Source organism: Phoenix dactylifera, chromosome 8, assembly GCF_009389715.1.
Source record: "Phoenix dactylifera cultivar Barhee BC4 chromosome 8, palm_55x_up_171113_PBpolish2nd_filt_p, whole genome shotgun sequence".
NCBI classification, from domain to species: domain Eukaryota; kingdom Viridiplantae; phylum Streptophyta; class Magnoliopsida; order Arecales; family Arecaceae; genus Phoenix; species Phoenix dactylifera.
Genome location: NC_052399.1, coordinates 24128563 through 24144957, shown reverse-complemented (window position 1 = coordinate 24144957; position 16395 = coordinate 24128563). Strand labels below are relative to the sequence as shown.

The window sequence follows — 16395 nt, the reverse complement described above, 5'->3', positions numbered from 1 at the left end:
TTTTATTTTTTATAAAATATGAAAATATTTTTTTAATGAGAAAGCTATTCTCTCTCTCTCTCTCTCCTCTGTAAACTTTAACCACATGTGAAGTATTTTTTTTATTTTTCGTTGGCCATACTTTTTTCTCCTCCTTTCTGTAAACCAAACGAGTCCTAAAGGAAGAAATGGATGCTAGATCATCCTTTCACCGGAGCCATCTCATTTTTCTTGGGGTAAGTGTTTTTTCTTTAAATTTAATTATGTTTTGAGTTTATTAACTCATTCATTAATTTTCCGGTGCAAGCATATAATTTGATCACATTGAAATATCAAGGCCATGAGAACGAAGTCTTCCACTGACATGGCGAGGTATGTGGTTTAATGGTCACTTTTAATTCAATCTATTATTCCATTGTGCATTCTCTTGCTTTTTTGATTTCGAGATTGGTTGATGTGTTGTCTGGTTTGAGTGATGTTTTCAGAACTGTGGATCTGTGGCTTGATTGTGATTAATTGATGAACTTTTGAACAAAACGTTTTTTTTTTTTTTGAATGGAAATGGAGGAAGCAAGAAATTTCCCCTAATTTTTAAGAGCAGGACTCTCCTGGCATAAATAGGAATAAAAATTAATCGATGTTTAAATCAGGTTTCAGCCTCGAGTCTTGTTGTAGGACTTAAAGGTCAGCTCATCTAATTTAGTTTGCAGCAAGTTAATTTTTCTGGATATATATGATCAGAAATAAGGGTGAAGTATGAGTTTGTTCATATCGACAATAGAATAGCCGAACTGGTATAAATATTGATGAAGTTTCAGTAGCCCCTGAAGTGCTGCCTGGTGAAAAAAATCAGAATATAAATTATGATCACCCTGAAGGAACAAATTCAACATATGTAGAAAGTTCACTGTTTCAATGTTGCACTTCATTTTTCACTCCCCCAAAAAGAGCTGCACTTAGTTTTTAATCCAAAGAAGTTTGTTTCCTATATGATAGGAGCCCTGTCCCCAAATGAGTAACTATAACAGGATGATGGAACAGAGTTCTCTGATTCATAAGAAAAGTCTAACTATAAAGATATACAGATGCATTTCTTGTCCTACTCTAAAGAAAAGCTTTCTATTAATGTGTCAATTTTCCTCTTTGGCTTATAATCTGTGCCTGAAACAGCAATGACTTGTTTAAATACCCAACTCACTTGAAAACAACCCTTTGGGTGGAGAATTTTCTACGTATGAATTGTCCCGATCCATCACCAGAGTTTAACGGTTAGACATCGGGCACACTTTATTACTGATCGACCGGACTCACTCCTTGCTCAGAATTCGCTGCATGGAATTCTTTCTATTTGTATAGATTAACTGATCTAATTATCGGTTTTTCTTGCGGGCTTGCCTCTTGCTTTGCTTGCTCCAAACACTGGTCCTTTTTTATCTCTGGCACATTAGCTTTCAACTGAATACTAGGTTTTATAGGTCCTCAGCATTTGTTGATAAGTCTATCCTTGTATATGGTTAGAATCATTCAAATATTTCTTCAAGGAAAGTAGAACATATGATGATGCAAGACAACTGCAGGAAGAATAGGGAAGGGGGAAGAAGAGGAGGGGGAAGAAGAAGAAGAGGAGAAGAGGAGGGGGAAGAAGAAGACAAAGAGGCTAATTTTCATTCATCATTCATCAAATCCTAAACATGAGCATGGACCCATATATATAGGGTCACAAAATAACAAATAAGCCCCTATAAATAAACAATCCCGAAAAGGCCCTAAAATGACAATATGCAAATAAACACAATCAATATAAAATAAACCCAACTAAAATAAATCAATTCAAAGTAAAATCAGGCTGGCTGAATCGGCTGGGACCCGCTGAGTTGGCTGGATCCTATAGCGACTGGCTGACCTGGCACTAGTGTCTGCACCATTTATCACGAAATGCTATTCTTTAGATGGTGTACAAGGACAGCCAAACACCTTAAAAAGTAGTTCTTCGTATCAAAGCTTGCCTTCTCGCTCTTTGCCTAGACTTGTTCCAGTTCATTGACTTAGAGTTACTCTCTGGCTTCATAAGCTTAATTTCTGCAACTGGGTCATCTCGGCTTTAAGACATTGAATAGTTCAAAACCAATTCCCACTTACTTAGGTTTGCTATCAGCTTGAGAACCCCTAAAAACTTGAAGGATTAGACTTTGCTTGGGTCTGGATATATCTTCTGTTCTATTCTAAGATATAAACTTGATTCATGTGTTGCCTTTTTTCTTGTTATTTGATTTTTTTTCCTGGTTTTTTAAATACAAGTGATGTTGTGTTTCTTTGCAGTCTCTCCATGGCATGCGTAGGTTTCAATGACCTATAGTGAATACTCCAAGGCCAACACCCCTTTCTTTGCTGCTGCATATCGTTATTCGATTGAGGCCTCCCGAATCCCCTCCCCTTTCTTTTATTCATGGATCCTCATTTAAAAATTGAAATTATTCCCCTAGCGCTAAGTTTTGGGCAAAGTAGAAATTCAACCCCTAAATCCTCAGGCAACTTAGCTACTGCTTTGAGTATGTTCTCATGCATTCAATCTCCTTGGTTCCGTTGTGAACCTCCTCCCTTATCACATCATGTAGGTCCTTTATTGCTATCATTAGACGGGCCAATCTTAGTTAGAGACGTGCTGTTTATTGAATACATGTAATTTGAAATTTTTGTCCAACAGATCCAGTTTACTTGGAAGTCAAAAAAGTATATTTTAATAAAATTTTGGTGTCTATATATATATTTTTTATATACAAATGTAACAACTTAGGACTTTATCTAAAATGGCTAGCCGTAAGATATAATTTAGATTCGTTGATGCTATATAAGTACCCAAGATATATCTAGCGAATAATCAATGTGGGACTAAACACACGCCTACACAAGTCCTCACATATTTTTTCTGTTTAAATCCTGACATCCTCATCAGTCTAAGAGTTTAAATTCATTTAAATCTAATCACAAACATCACGATCAGTCCGTGGTCAGCTCCAATAGATCCGTGCTACAGTGTCCTCTAGTCCGTATAGGTTATAAGCTAAGTCCGCTTTGATACTATTTGTAACAACTCAAGACCTCACTCAAAATGGCTAGCCAGAATGTATTATCTAGGTTTTTTGATCGTATATAAGTACTCAAGATTTATCCAGTGAATAACTGATGTGGGATTAAACACATGGCCGCATGAGTCTCACAACAAATACTTCTTAGTGCCTATGATGGATTTTGGAAGCATAATTCTCATGTAGTATGATTAGTAGGATCCTAGCAATGCAATATCCTATGTGTTGTTACCGTGTCTAATGTCATACTAGCCTTGTTCGTGTCACCTTGAATTCGTTAATACTTTCTAAAGGGCAAAAAAAGAACACGTTCTGCATCAGGTCAGCTTGCATTAACTGATAGCTAAGGCCACTGATATATCAAATTCAACCAACAGAAGAAATACATGTTGTATTTTCCTCTGTGGATGGTAGCAAACTGAAAACAAAGTCATTTTTTTCCATTTCGAGGAAGTATTTTTGACACTATCAAGGCACATTGATCTTCTGAGTATTCTGTTGACAAATATGGGAAAAACTGCATCACTTGAATCCACAAAAAAACTACGTTTGCTTGCTATCAAGGTTTCCTTGAGAACTCTTGTGAACCTTCTGCATCGAAGGAAATACCCTGGAGTAGTGGAGCTTTAGAAAATCAAAAAGATTAATGGAATTTTTGTAGCTAGTTTTGGAATAATATTCCTTTATCTTATACAAGACTCGTCTGCAAACAAAGTGAGCATCAACATGTGTGGATTGTAGCGAGATTCCTTTACTACTAGTTGTGATAAACATGCCATCTTTAGTAATCAAAAGATGTTATATCTTCTATTTTCTTGTAGCACTGTGATACCAGTGGAATTGTTTAGTATTGCATTTGGTTCTGGAAAAGAAAAATAAGAACAGTAAAAGTTGTACCTGTAGGAATAGTAATGACATGAGTTATGCCAATTTTTGTTTGGTTTCACTCTTGAATAGAAAAAGGTACTCCTTTGGAATAACTTTTGAATGTTGACTTCTTGGTCCATTGAAAAAAAGCAGGCACAAAAAGTGCCTTTATGTCAAGGAATAACTTATTAAGGCTCCACTTGGAATAGTTAATGCCAACCATGAGCAAGTTTGACCGGCTATCTCACACATTGATAGATTGAGTTCTAGCTACCTTAACAGTGGATGCAGAGGTGATCATGTGGCATCACTACGTGAATGAATTCATGGCTGAATGACCTTTTATGAAGTATTTTTTTTTGTCTAATAAAATTCTAATTAGTTGCTTGATTTTGATTCTTGAGTGGTTGGAATCTTGCTTGATAAGAGAATTGAAGTTCTGGTGCTAATATATCTCAATGTGTAAAGCGAATCAGAATGTCAAAGAGGCTCTGCAATCTTCCAAGTTTGTATTATATTAATGCTCAAGGGAGTTAACAGTTTTTGAATTCATATCGGAAATAGTTATGGATTGTTTATCAGAATCAAACAATGATGAACGAGAAAAAAAAAAAAAAGAAGAGGAAAAATCACACATTGTTTATGTAGATCATTTTGTACTGAATTTTTATATCTGTTCCTTTATTTCAAGCAATCTTAGTTCATGAAGAGTATAATAATTGGTTTTGGGACTCAATGAGACTTTATTTTTTTAATGATTTATTTTCAAGAAATATAACTTAACGAATGACTGAATTTAGGCGGGGTTAATGCATGATCATGCTTCAAGAACCATAAAGGAAGCACAAAACTTGACTTGTGCTTGCTTGTTGTACCCTACACACACATGCACAATTTATGCTGGATTCTAATAATTAAGTTATATAGTGTGTTTTTATTCATGCGAGATTGTAGACGGACTTAACTACTTGGTCGAAGAGTATCAAAATAAGTCTATATAGATCAAAACAATGGTGCCCAAGTTGGTGCGCTAATGCTAGATCTAGGGCACATTGCAACAAAGTTTTCGTTCTCTTTTATGTAGGAACAAATATTTTTTAGTATTAAAAATTATATACATATACAAATAAATATACAACCTTAGGCATCTAGAAACAAAATGTCTCTTAGGCCATGAGGGAAAAAAAGTTGTTCTGCTCGACATATACAAGATGTTGGGTGTAAACCAGCGAGATGCTTGCTAATGTGATATGGTGGGAGTAAGGCTACAAAAGAAACTATTTTTTTTTTATAAACTAATCAAACCTTTTCTAAAAAGAAATCCAGTTGAAGAAAATAATCAAGTTTAGGTCCAAAAACAATAATAAATAGAGTTAAATTTGGACATGACCATATCCATACTACTAGTGAGAGAAATAAAGTATGGTAATTTTTGCACATCATTGTCATGTCTTCCTAATAATTTTCATGTGTTCGGAAGAAGGCTAACAATTTTATGTGTCAAGTTATAAAAAATAAGCCTTCTCGGTAGGTGTATTATTCTACATTTTCCCAAAAGGACATTCATTCATTTCTTTCTTCCCCGTCTTTTAGTAAGAGTAAATTGACTTTCTCAAAATCGATGTTCGAACCGACTAACGCAAAACTAACAGCAATTCCATACAATCTTATGTATTATTAATACATTGATAAGTTGACGTGGTCATTTCTAGTGCTGGATTCTTGGTAGGCCTTCTCTTCCTAGGGAATGGGGAAAGGAACAATGTTCTATTCGTTCCTTCAGCAATAAGGAGAGGAATTCCACCATTTCTCCAGCTTGAATCTCATTCAATCCATAAACACGTGCAATCCCATCTCCAACTGAGACCACTGGAGGCAACTTTCGTGTAGACCAAATCTCTATCGCGATTGATTCCGTCCTATTGTGGGCAGTTTCCTAACACCTCCTACTCCTAAGCAGTAAACTCATCTTGCATTTCTTTGCGAACAACAGAGATAAAAAAAGCTTATTTAAATATGTATCTCAAAAGTATACTTAATAAGAGCTTTTGCTATGGTACTCTAAAGGGTATTTTTGTTCTTTTTATCATTGCTCTATTTCTAGCTGTTCGATTCAATGTGGATGACTTAAATTTATCCACTAGTAACTAGCTGTAGCTGGTTACATGTACGGCTGGTACGGTAAATATTTCAAACTTTACGGTTATTTTAGTATTAAAATGAATGGTAGGTCTGGTAGTTATTTCAAACGTCAGAGACTGTTTTCCAACTCCCTTCTCCCTCAGTCCCGATGGCTATTTTGGTTTTTGAGAGAGAGAGGGGGAGAGAGCACCACGACAACGTTGGACTCGATGCCTTGATTAGGAGGAAGTGACAACGGTCTCGTTAACGGCGGAGGCGGCTAGGTCATCATCAGGGGTAGAGGAGGAGGAAAAGGGAGGACTCGGTGCAATTGCCGACAGAATACGTTCATGAAATGAGAAGCATAATTATTAAGTACAATAGCAAAATCCTTTTGGGCTCGTTTGATTTACGGAAAGCATTTTTTTTAAAAAATATAATTTTTAAAAAATAAATTTTTAGAAAGAGAATGCCTAAAAAAAGTACTTTTGGAATGTTTGATTGACCATGAGAAAGTGACAAATTTCTAAAGTACTTATGTTTGGTTGGCCATCCACTTTTCTGGAAAAGTTATGTATAATTTCTATTATGCCCTTAATAAAAATTAGGTTTTTAATGCCTCTTTAATGCTTCTTTAATGTTGAAGAGTGTTTTTGGAAAAAAATAAAAATAAAGTAATTTCCGTCTAATGGGAAAATAACTTTTCCATGTTTCTCATGAGAAAGACTTTTCCATGAAAATACAACTTTCTCGTCTCTCTCCTTTGAAAACTCCAACCAAACAAGAGGTATCTCATACTTTTTTGTTGACCATACTTTTTTTCTTTCTTTTTCCGCGAACCAAACGGGCACTTAGTAAGATGATCGAAATCGAGAAGAAAGGCCATGTTTAGAGGGTTTGAGTTTGGACCTCGTTGAATTCAACTAGACCAACTCATTCGGACGCACCCTAGTGTGGAGGCTTCTGAAGCCTTGACTCGTCCACCCTTCAATGATCAAAGTAGTTGACCAAAATAAAAAGATTCGCAGGCAATGCGCGCAATACAGTGCGCAAAGATCACGTGCAGTCATCAGCGGTCAGACGAGTCCACCGATACGAGTAACAACCGTATGATTTCGCATAGCCGCCACGTGTACGATCGTATGCGCTCCGGTATACCATCACTCCAGCACGAATAAATACTTACCCTATCCCCCACCTCAACGCGTCATCCCCGTCGCCTGCGTAGCTTTCCCCTGTCGATGAACTCCAAAGCGCCCTCTCCCTTCCCGCTTCGCCAAAAAATCTCCTCTCTTCCTTTCGAAACCCTAGCCCTCGATCTATCCTCCCCCAAATCTATCTCAATCGAAGCCGGAATTCTCCCCATTTCCCAATTCCCTTGACCTCCGGTCTCCGATCGCCGATCCCGCCACCCCATCCGTGCCGCGCCGTTTCGAGATTCCTCTCGCTGGGCGCTTCTCTTTGAGGCAATCGAGCTAGGGTTTCGAGGAACCGGTGTGGAATCTAGGGTTTTGAGGGGATGGGATTGGATGGGTGAAGGATGCCGGAGCTCCGCAGCGGAGTACGCAGGGGCCGGGCACAGCCGAATCCGATAGTCCAGGCCGAGAAACCGGCAGCCGGCAGAAGGAAGAGGGCGGCGAGGAACAAGCAGCAGGCGGCGGGTGATGAGAACGTGGTGACGAGGTCTGCCGAGCGGAAGGAGGAGATCAGGTTTCTTGAGGGCGGAGGGGAGATCGGGGAGGATAACAAGGAAGGGGTTGGGGAGAGGAGGATGGATGAGTTTGACAGTGGTGCCAGGAGCGCCGATAAGCTCCCTGGTGGGGAGGATGAGGGGAGCACCGCGCCGGTTCCAGAAAAGGTAACCGTTTCTTGTTTGAACGGAAAATTTCTTTTTGATTTCTAGTAATGATTTTCGGGGATCTGGAAGAAATGTTGCAGGGGGGTGTTTGGTTCCCATGAAAAATGCTAGCCTTTCCATTTCAAAAGAAAGAAAAGATTGTATTTTGTTTCATCTTGTGGTTCATTTCGCAATTGTATTTCGTTTCATCTTGTTGTTTATTTCTCTATGACCGAAGATTCTTTTTTCAATTAATGAGGAAAGAAATTGATTTGTTTTTCTGCTTTTTGTACAGTTTTTCCCCTCAATCTGGTTTTCACTTGTTTGATTTTGGATTCTTGGTATCAACAAAATTTGTTCTTCGAATTGTGGCATCCATCAGACTCGAAACTATTTGAACCGAATGAATACCGTTAACATGACGACAAGACCTCATTTAACATTTTGGTTGGCATTTATGAATTTTAGTCCATCAAGATCTATGTCTTCCGTCATGGTGAACTTCGAAAATTCCTTAAACTGTTTCTGTCTTATAGTCTTCTACTGGAATTATTTTCGGGTTGTGCTTGATGCCCCATTTAAAGTCTCCTCCTTTCACAAATTCAGCTCTTGTCTTGTTTTGTGCCCATGTACCGTCTTTTTTTGCTGAAGAACATATGATTTAGAATCATGTATAGAATTACTTTTTTAGATTCTTTAATTATTTAGAATTTGATAAGAACTTCTAACTTCTGCTAAAGTTATAATGTATAATCTGATAATTGCACAAAGATTATGTACCCTTTCTGGACACTTGACTCCTCAGTTCCATTGCATGTTCTATCTTTGAATTGCTCATTACATGTACTGAAACTTTTGTATCATAGCTTGATATATTTCCTTTTGATATGTGACTCTTTTCTATTTTCCCTCTTCATTCTATAATCATCGATTCTGGTAATTTTTCTTGAGAAGTGAAGAAATAGTCTAGAATCGAATAGGATATAGATAACTGGCCGGATAATACTTTTATTAAATAATAGATAAGATTATCTGTTTGTGGAGTACTTCTACTAAAATTTTATTGGATTATTGATAAATTATTCTATGTATTGAAGATTTTTTTTACTAAAAAATGAAGGAATAATATTGCCGATGCAATGTCTTACTGAGTTTATTATATGAGCGAAGTTAAGGCGAGCATTTAATAGTGGTGGGGCTTATGAGAAAAGATACTAGATTAATGCAAATAAGGCTTAGTAAAGGCATGGATTATAAGGAAAATTTGAGGAGGGATCCAATAGGCGAGAAGGAAGGGGGGCAAGAGGTGTCTATGGCAATCCTATATAGAGACATGACAAGTGTTCCAAGTACTTAGGTGTTGTCCAGTGCTTAGGAATTTATCTTCCAAATGACATGGGTTCATTTGTGTATAATAATGATGGCATAAAAAAGTAGTTCAATATTTGTTGGCATTTAAAAGGTCGTTACTGAGGGCAAGCCTGAGCACAACGGTAAGATTGCTCCATGATGATCTGGAGGTCACGGGTTCGAAACATAGAACTGCCTCTTCGCATGCAGAGGTAAGGTTGCGTACTTTTGACTTTCTTTAGATCCCGTAATGCGGGAACCTTGTCCATTGGGCTGCCTTTTTTATTCTAAAATGTTGGTTACAATGTGTGGTCAGTCAAGAGGCCATACAAGGCATATGCGGTATTAGGCTGAATATGTGAATTGGGGCTTGTCCCAGTGGTTATACATGTTTTCTTAGCAACTAGATATTCGAGTTTGATTCTTAGACGGTGCATCCTTGAAATCTAGACTTGGGTAATTATAGTCTGGTTGGGTCTTCCTGTTTCTTTTTAAAAAAATAAAAGATAAGTGAAACATTTAAATACAGCAAAAGAAATGATAATAACAGCAACATTTTTTGGATAAATAATAGCAATATTAATAGCTATACAACCAAAAATTAGTGCTTAAATGGTGCCTAAAACCTAATAGGCTAATAGTAATAGTTATAGCATAACTAACATGTCAGTATTATTAATACCAATATCTGGCCCGCTCAAAATTGAACGCCAACCTAAGCATCAGCTTGAACATGCTCCATTTGCATGGGACGACATAAAAGTGGGATGTATATACAGATTCACAATGCTAAATGGACTACCTTTTTGGGTCATATGCGGTATGTTTGCATGTAGACAATGCAGTGCAGCCAAGCAGTTGCATCTGCATATGTGGCTAAATGCATCAGCATATGTTTCTGAATGCACCACATTTCAAGGAGAATGAATTTTATTGCATTTTTTTAGCTTTCATTAATGTAATTCTGAAGTGGGCTTCAAGGTTTGTTTTTAAGTAGGACTAGTGTGCAAGAGTCTTACTTTAGGTATATGCTGGGTTGGATAATTCAATAAGTTATCAGGATTTATTAAAAAAAAACTCGGTTGTTTTAAGTATCTCTCTCTATATATTTGGGATCCTGTATGTTGCATTTCATGAAAGATCTTGGCTGTTCATGTAGAGATTGGTTTTTTGGTTCTAATGAATTCTAGTTTACTTGTAAATCATGTCACGTAAAAGCTATAAAGGGCCTTATGGCTGGCTATTAGATGTTCTGGGAACTATTTGAATGAATGAAAGATATCGGTTGGTCATGTTCGGCCCTTCCTATCCTTTTTCTCTCCCCCTCCTTGATCACCCATATCCACTCTTATTATTTCTGATCTTTACTAATGTTATCTATCTTTTTACTCTTCTAAACTGTACTTTTCATCTTATTTCATAGCTAAATATCTGTTATGAGATTATCACGGACAACCACCAAATGGTATGTTAATTTAGAAACTTATTCTTAGGATTTATATATCCTCAAAAGGCCAAAACATAATTTTTTTATTGGCCTTTATAACTTTTAATATTAGTTAAAAGCATCTTTCCTTTCCTTGTTTTACTAGTAAGATGATTTCTTCCCCTAAATCCTATTCCCTTCCTCATGTCCAGCTATGCCTTCACAAGCCATCGTCGAGTACTTCCGCATCACCTACAATCTGTAAAAGGAAGGAACAAAAAACACAAATATCTTAAAATATGCTGATGGCTAGTTAAAAGCACTTTTATTTGAAAAACATTATATTTGTGCCATAATAACATTAAAGAAAAAGAAAATAGGTGTTTCATTTCACTTGAAAGGTCTAGACGCATTAGAGTAATATTATTTAGTAGTAACATCATTACAAATTCGTGTGTCACTAATTGGAATAAGGTGTTCTTTGATAAGACATTCCCAAAAAAGTGTGCTTCTAGCTGACATAAGCAGGACACTCCAGCTTTTTAGTGTCATTGATTGTTGCACAATGTCATATTCAGATGTGTAGAAGTGCTATTGCACTCCATAATTTTCAATTAAGGAAGATAAGTAACGTATATTCCTGATTAATTGGGTTATATGAGAGACAAGCTTATGAGAATAGAATCTTTTCTAGAGCTCAGTTATATTTGGAAAGAGAGCTAAGATGAATGCCCATTAATTAGGACCTTCATGATAGAATGGAAAAGTTTGTTAGTTATTATGAGGGTATGCAGTTTCTAAAGGTGGCTCCCAAGCGTCTATAGATGAGAAAGATGGACATCTAAGATAGTAGGGCAATTGGTTTAAGATAATTACCAAAGAAACTAATAGCAAATTCAAAAGAAAAATGACAGACCTAGAGTTACAACTCACTGCTGACATGTATATACACATGCACACTCTCTTCACTAAAAGAACATTTGAGGTAATAATGAGCATACAATGGGGAAAGTATTAAATACCTTCAAGAGTGGCCTTTCAGATTTGATGAATGGAATAAAGGGGTTCATGACCCCCAAGCCCCCCTCTCTGTCGCAGCACCACCACCACCACCACCACCACAGCAAACAGGAGAACAGGGGGGCCAAATCAAGCATGAAGAAATAGAAGTGCGCATGTAATGTACTAGCACGAATTGCGGTTCTTGCATGTTGAACTCATACCAGAAAGGAGCAAATCTACTTGGAAACAAACAAATCTATGGATTTATGGATTTGGTAGTGGAAGTTGGCTACTGGACCAGCATGGCATACAAATCATATCCGACCATTAGAAAAGGGAAATTATATTGGAAGATCTAGTGAGTGCATTGAAGGCTTGAAGCCCTTCAGATTTTGTAGAAAATTGGCCATTTTCAAGCAGTTGTCTGGGGTTGATTCATTCTGTTGCTGGTTTAGTGAAGCATTCTTGCAATGACGTGGCATGAAGAGAGGGATGGACTCTTCATACTTGTTAATGGGGATGGAGTTTTAATGGATTACTATTCTCTGTACCTCTTATAGAAGGCCCAAAAAGAACTTTGGTACCATATAAGAATACAATAAGTGTTTGAAAAGTAGCAACAAATGTCCCAACTAACCACCCACAGCATTTGTGTGTAGTAGTGGTGGATTTAAATAGTGTCAAGCTTACCACAATGCAAGGATTTCAAAGGATAGCATTTGAATCTGATGTATGGTACAAAGTTGCACCGAGCAAAGACTTGAAGTAACCTTTTACGTTACTTAAGTTACATGACCATTCTGGTTATTCTACTTTGCTTCAGAATGTGTCCCTTTTATCCAATAACAGAATGTTGGTTCCCATAAATGAAATAATATCACTTGAATGGTATGTAAAAACCTAACGAGCTTTCAATTGCGGCAATCATAAAATGCTTTCTGAAACACTCACTTTGCTCATGCATATACTTTTCCATCTCTTCACAGGTCCAGATTGGCAATTCACCAACGTATAGAATTGAAAGGAAGCTTGGGAAAGGAGGCTTTGGACAAGTATATGTAGGTCGCCGTATTTCTGTGACCAATGCAAATGATCGGACTACCGGTCCTAATGCTGTAGAGGTATGCATCTCTTCTTTCTGGTTATTTTGTATCTGGAACATAATTGCTTTCTTTTTGTTACTAAAGTCCACCATGTGACATGCACCTTTCTGTTCATGCGATTTAGGTGGCATTAAAATTTGAGCACCGGAGCAGCAAAGGATGTAACCATGGACCCCCTTATGAATGGCAGGTCTACAAGTAGGTGACCTTATTCTCTTTATACTATTTATTACTATTTTCCCATAGTTTTCTGTATGCTTCTAACTTCTATCTAGAAATCTTAAGTTAGCGTCGCATTTCTTCTTTATGATTCACATTAACTAGCATCTGTGCAGCACTCTTGGTGGCATTCATGGTGTGCCCCAAGTCCATTACAAAGGCCGCCAAGGTGACTATTATGTCATGGTAATGGAAAACCTTCTCTACAAATTTACCATCTCCATTTATATGCTAGTATTCACATTATTATTTTTCCCCACATCATTTTTGATATGCTTAAAATATGATACCATAATGTACAGGTCATGGATATGCTGGGTCCAAGTCTATGGGATGTTTGGAATAATAATTCTCATACGTGAGTATTCAAATTGCTATTGGTCATTGCACTTAATCTTTTTCATTTTCACTTATATAACTTGACTGGTTTGTCCTTTTGTTTCTGAGTCATACAGAATGTCTATTGAAATGGTTGCATGTATTGCTATTGAAGCAATCTCCATATTGGAGAAGATGCATTCTAAAGGGTGGGTCTTTTTCGCCTTTGGGTCATAAGCTCCGATTATTTCTGTATTTTCTTGGAATTCTGTTGTCTTCTCGCATCATATAATTAGATACTGCTATTTTTTCTTTATGGTATTAATATATAACTTTGAGCCCCTATTTTTGACAGTTACGTGCATGGAGATGTGAAGCCTGAGAATTTTTTACTTGGCCCTCCTGGAACTCCTGATGAGAAGAAACTTTTTCTTGTTGATCTTGGATTAGGTAATTTTTTGGCATTATATAACATTGTCGTCTGTCAAATTATTGTCGACATGGAGATTTCATATATCCAAGTATTATGTATCACTTAGGATGTCGCGTTTTCAACTGTTTCATTTTCAGCCACTAGGTGGAAGGAGACTGCTACGGGTCAGCATGTTGAGTATGACCAAAGGCCAGATGTTTTCAGGTATATAATGAAATTAATTATTGATTTTTGTATAGCTGTGGTCTTCAATAAAATGAAAATTCACGGTTGTAGTGCCTTTTGTTGTTATCCTGTTGACCATGTCCTCATATCTTAATCCTGCATCTCAATATTGCAGGGGAACAGTGCGCTATGCTAGTGTGCATGCTCACCTTGGAAGAACTGGGAGCAGGAGAGATGATTTAGAATCCCTTGCTTACACCCTCATTTTTCTCCTCCGTGGTCGTCTACCTTGGCAGGGATACCAGGTATAGCTGTTTGAAACAATATCGAAGTGCTACGACTCTTTCCTGCTCATCTCATGCCTTTTCTTTCCCCGCTGTTTGTAGGGTGAGAATAAGGGCTTCCTCGTTTGCAAGAAAAAGATGGCTACTTCTCCAGAGTCTTTGTGTTGCTTTTGCCCACAACCATTTAAACAGTTTGTTGAGTATGTTGTCAACTTAAAGTTTGATGAAGAACCTAATTATGCAAAGTGCATCTCCCTTTTTGATGGCATAGTAGGTCCAAATCCAGATATTAGGCCGATCAACACAGATGGTGCTCAGAAGGTACATTGATGTTCTTTCTTCCCTACTCTTTTCCATTAAAGTAACTTTCTGCTTCTAGCTCATTCCATTGCCTATCTAACCTCTAGTTATATGTTATGAAGCTTATATACCAGGTTGGTCAAAAGAGAGGCCGGCTGATGATCGAAGATGAGGATGAAGAGCAACCAAAGAAGAAGGTCCGAATGGGGATGCCTGCAACACAATGGATTAGTGTCTACAATGCCAGGCGTCCTATGAAGCAAAGGTTGGGCCTCAACAATGCATTGTGCTTGGCAAAAATTGTAAAAATAAAGAATAATGGCTCAGTTCTCTTTGATGTTGCAGGTATCACTACAATGTTGCAGATGCAAGACTCGCACAACATATTGAGAAAGGAAATGAAGATGGATTATTCATTAGCTCGGTCGCTTCTTGCACAAATCTCTGGGCCCTGATTATGGATGCTGGCACTGGTTATACTGCTCAAGTTTATGAACTCTCACCATGTTTTCTTCACAAAGTGAGTACCCAGGCATTCTTGCTTGTCATGCTATATCATCTGAGATAATGTCATTCACATCATGCACAAACTGGCATGTATTTTTCTGCTAATATATTATTGTTATGCCTGGTGGTTTTGTGTAAAGGAATGGATAATGGAACAATGGGAGAAAAATTTTTACATTAGTGCATTGGCAGGGGCAAATAACGGAAGTTCTTTGGTTGTGATGTCAAAAGGTAATTTCCTTAACGTCTTATTATTTTGAAGTTTGGAAATGTTAAGCAATTGTGCTCATAGCTCATAAGCTCTCATGGTTTCTTCTCCAGGTACACAATATGCACAGCAGTCCTACAAAGTTAGCGATTCATTTCCATTTAAGTGGATAAACAAAAAATGGAAGGAGGGATTCTATGTAACTGCCATGGCCACTGCAGGTACCAGATGGGCAGTTGTCATGTCTCGAAATGCTGGTTTTTCAGATCAGGTCAACTTTTCCCCTCTGTCTATTTGTATTTTGGTAATGGGGTTACTGCAGGAAGCTATATTTTGATGTTGTGTTGCTGATTTCCTATCCTGTTCCCCAGGTTGTGGAGCTTGATTTCTTATACCCCAGCGAAGGTATTCATCGGAGGTGGGATGGTGGTTATCGTATAACAGCAACTGCTGCAACATGGGACCAGGCGGCTTTTGTTCTGAGTGTACCCAGACGGAAGCCTGCAGATGAAACACAAGAGACTCTCAGAACCTCAGCCTTTCCTAGTCAACATGTGAAGGTAGGTGCATTTAATCTTTTTTGTTCGATGTCTGCAATCAAGTCTTTTGGCTTTGTTATCGACAAATCTATTTACTTGCAGGAAAAATGGGCAAAAAACCTCTATATTGCATCCATATGCTATGGCAGAACGGTATCATGAAGTTCCATTTTCTAGCCATGACAATCGAGAATTCGCTCCCTCGTGCAACAACAATCTCATACATTTTCCTGTCCTGGAGATGAGTGCCTTTGGGCTAGAGAATTTTGATGTGCAAGCTTTTCTTAATTGTAACCCATCTGACATGTCAGCTACAACTTAAAGGTGGTGCAGTATCACTAGGAAATTCTGGAGATGTGCTTGCATGAGCTATTCAAAAATGGATTGCAAGCATATTTATTTAATGTTATGTTTGTATAGTGAATTAACGTGACTGGTGACAAATGTATGATCTTAATGCTTTAGAAAGTTATGCCAATTTGATATGACCTGCATTTTATCAATGGCACTGGTACAATTTCTTTTTTCTTTTTGAATTTATTGGTAGTGCACAAGGTTTATTTTGGCTATTTATTCAATTACTGGCTGAATTGAGGCAAGTCTTGACAATTTTATAAGAATGTCTGCGGTGCCGCATCCAATGCTTGCCAT

General features: G+C 37.5%; 1 protein-coding gene across 2 annotated transcripts; it reads left to right on the top strand.

Annotated features, from left to right (window-relative positions):
• Window positions 1–7245: 7245 nt before the first annotated feature.
• LOC103708420 (casein kinase 1-like protein HD16) lies at window positions 7246–16247 on the top strand. 2 transcript variants are annotated; one of them, XM_039129329.1, is made up of 16 exons: window positions 7246–7911; window positions 12655–12789; window positions 12896–12969; window positions 13107–13176; window positions 13293–13348; window positions 13446–13517; window positions 13664–13758; window positions 13879–13945; window positions 14082–14211; window positions 14293–14511; window positions 14625–14755; window positions 14836–15010; window positions 15138–15228; window positions 15319–15476; window positions 15577–15765; window positions 15847–16247. In XM_039129329.1, the coding sequence occupies exons 1-16, from the start codon at window positions 7594–7596 to the stop codon at window positions 15904–15906; spliced, it is 2040 nt and encodes a 679-aa protein (XP_038985257.1). In that variant the 5' UTR covers window positions 7246–7593; the 3' UTR covers window positions 15907–16247. The 2 variants fall into 2 exon arrangements, with proteins under 2 accessions (XP_038985257.1, XP_038985256.1); XM_039129328.1 differs by having other exon boundaries at window positions 7247–7911; window positions 14613–14755.
• Window positions 16248–16395: the final 148 nt, after the last annotated feature.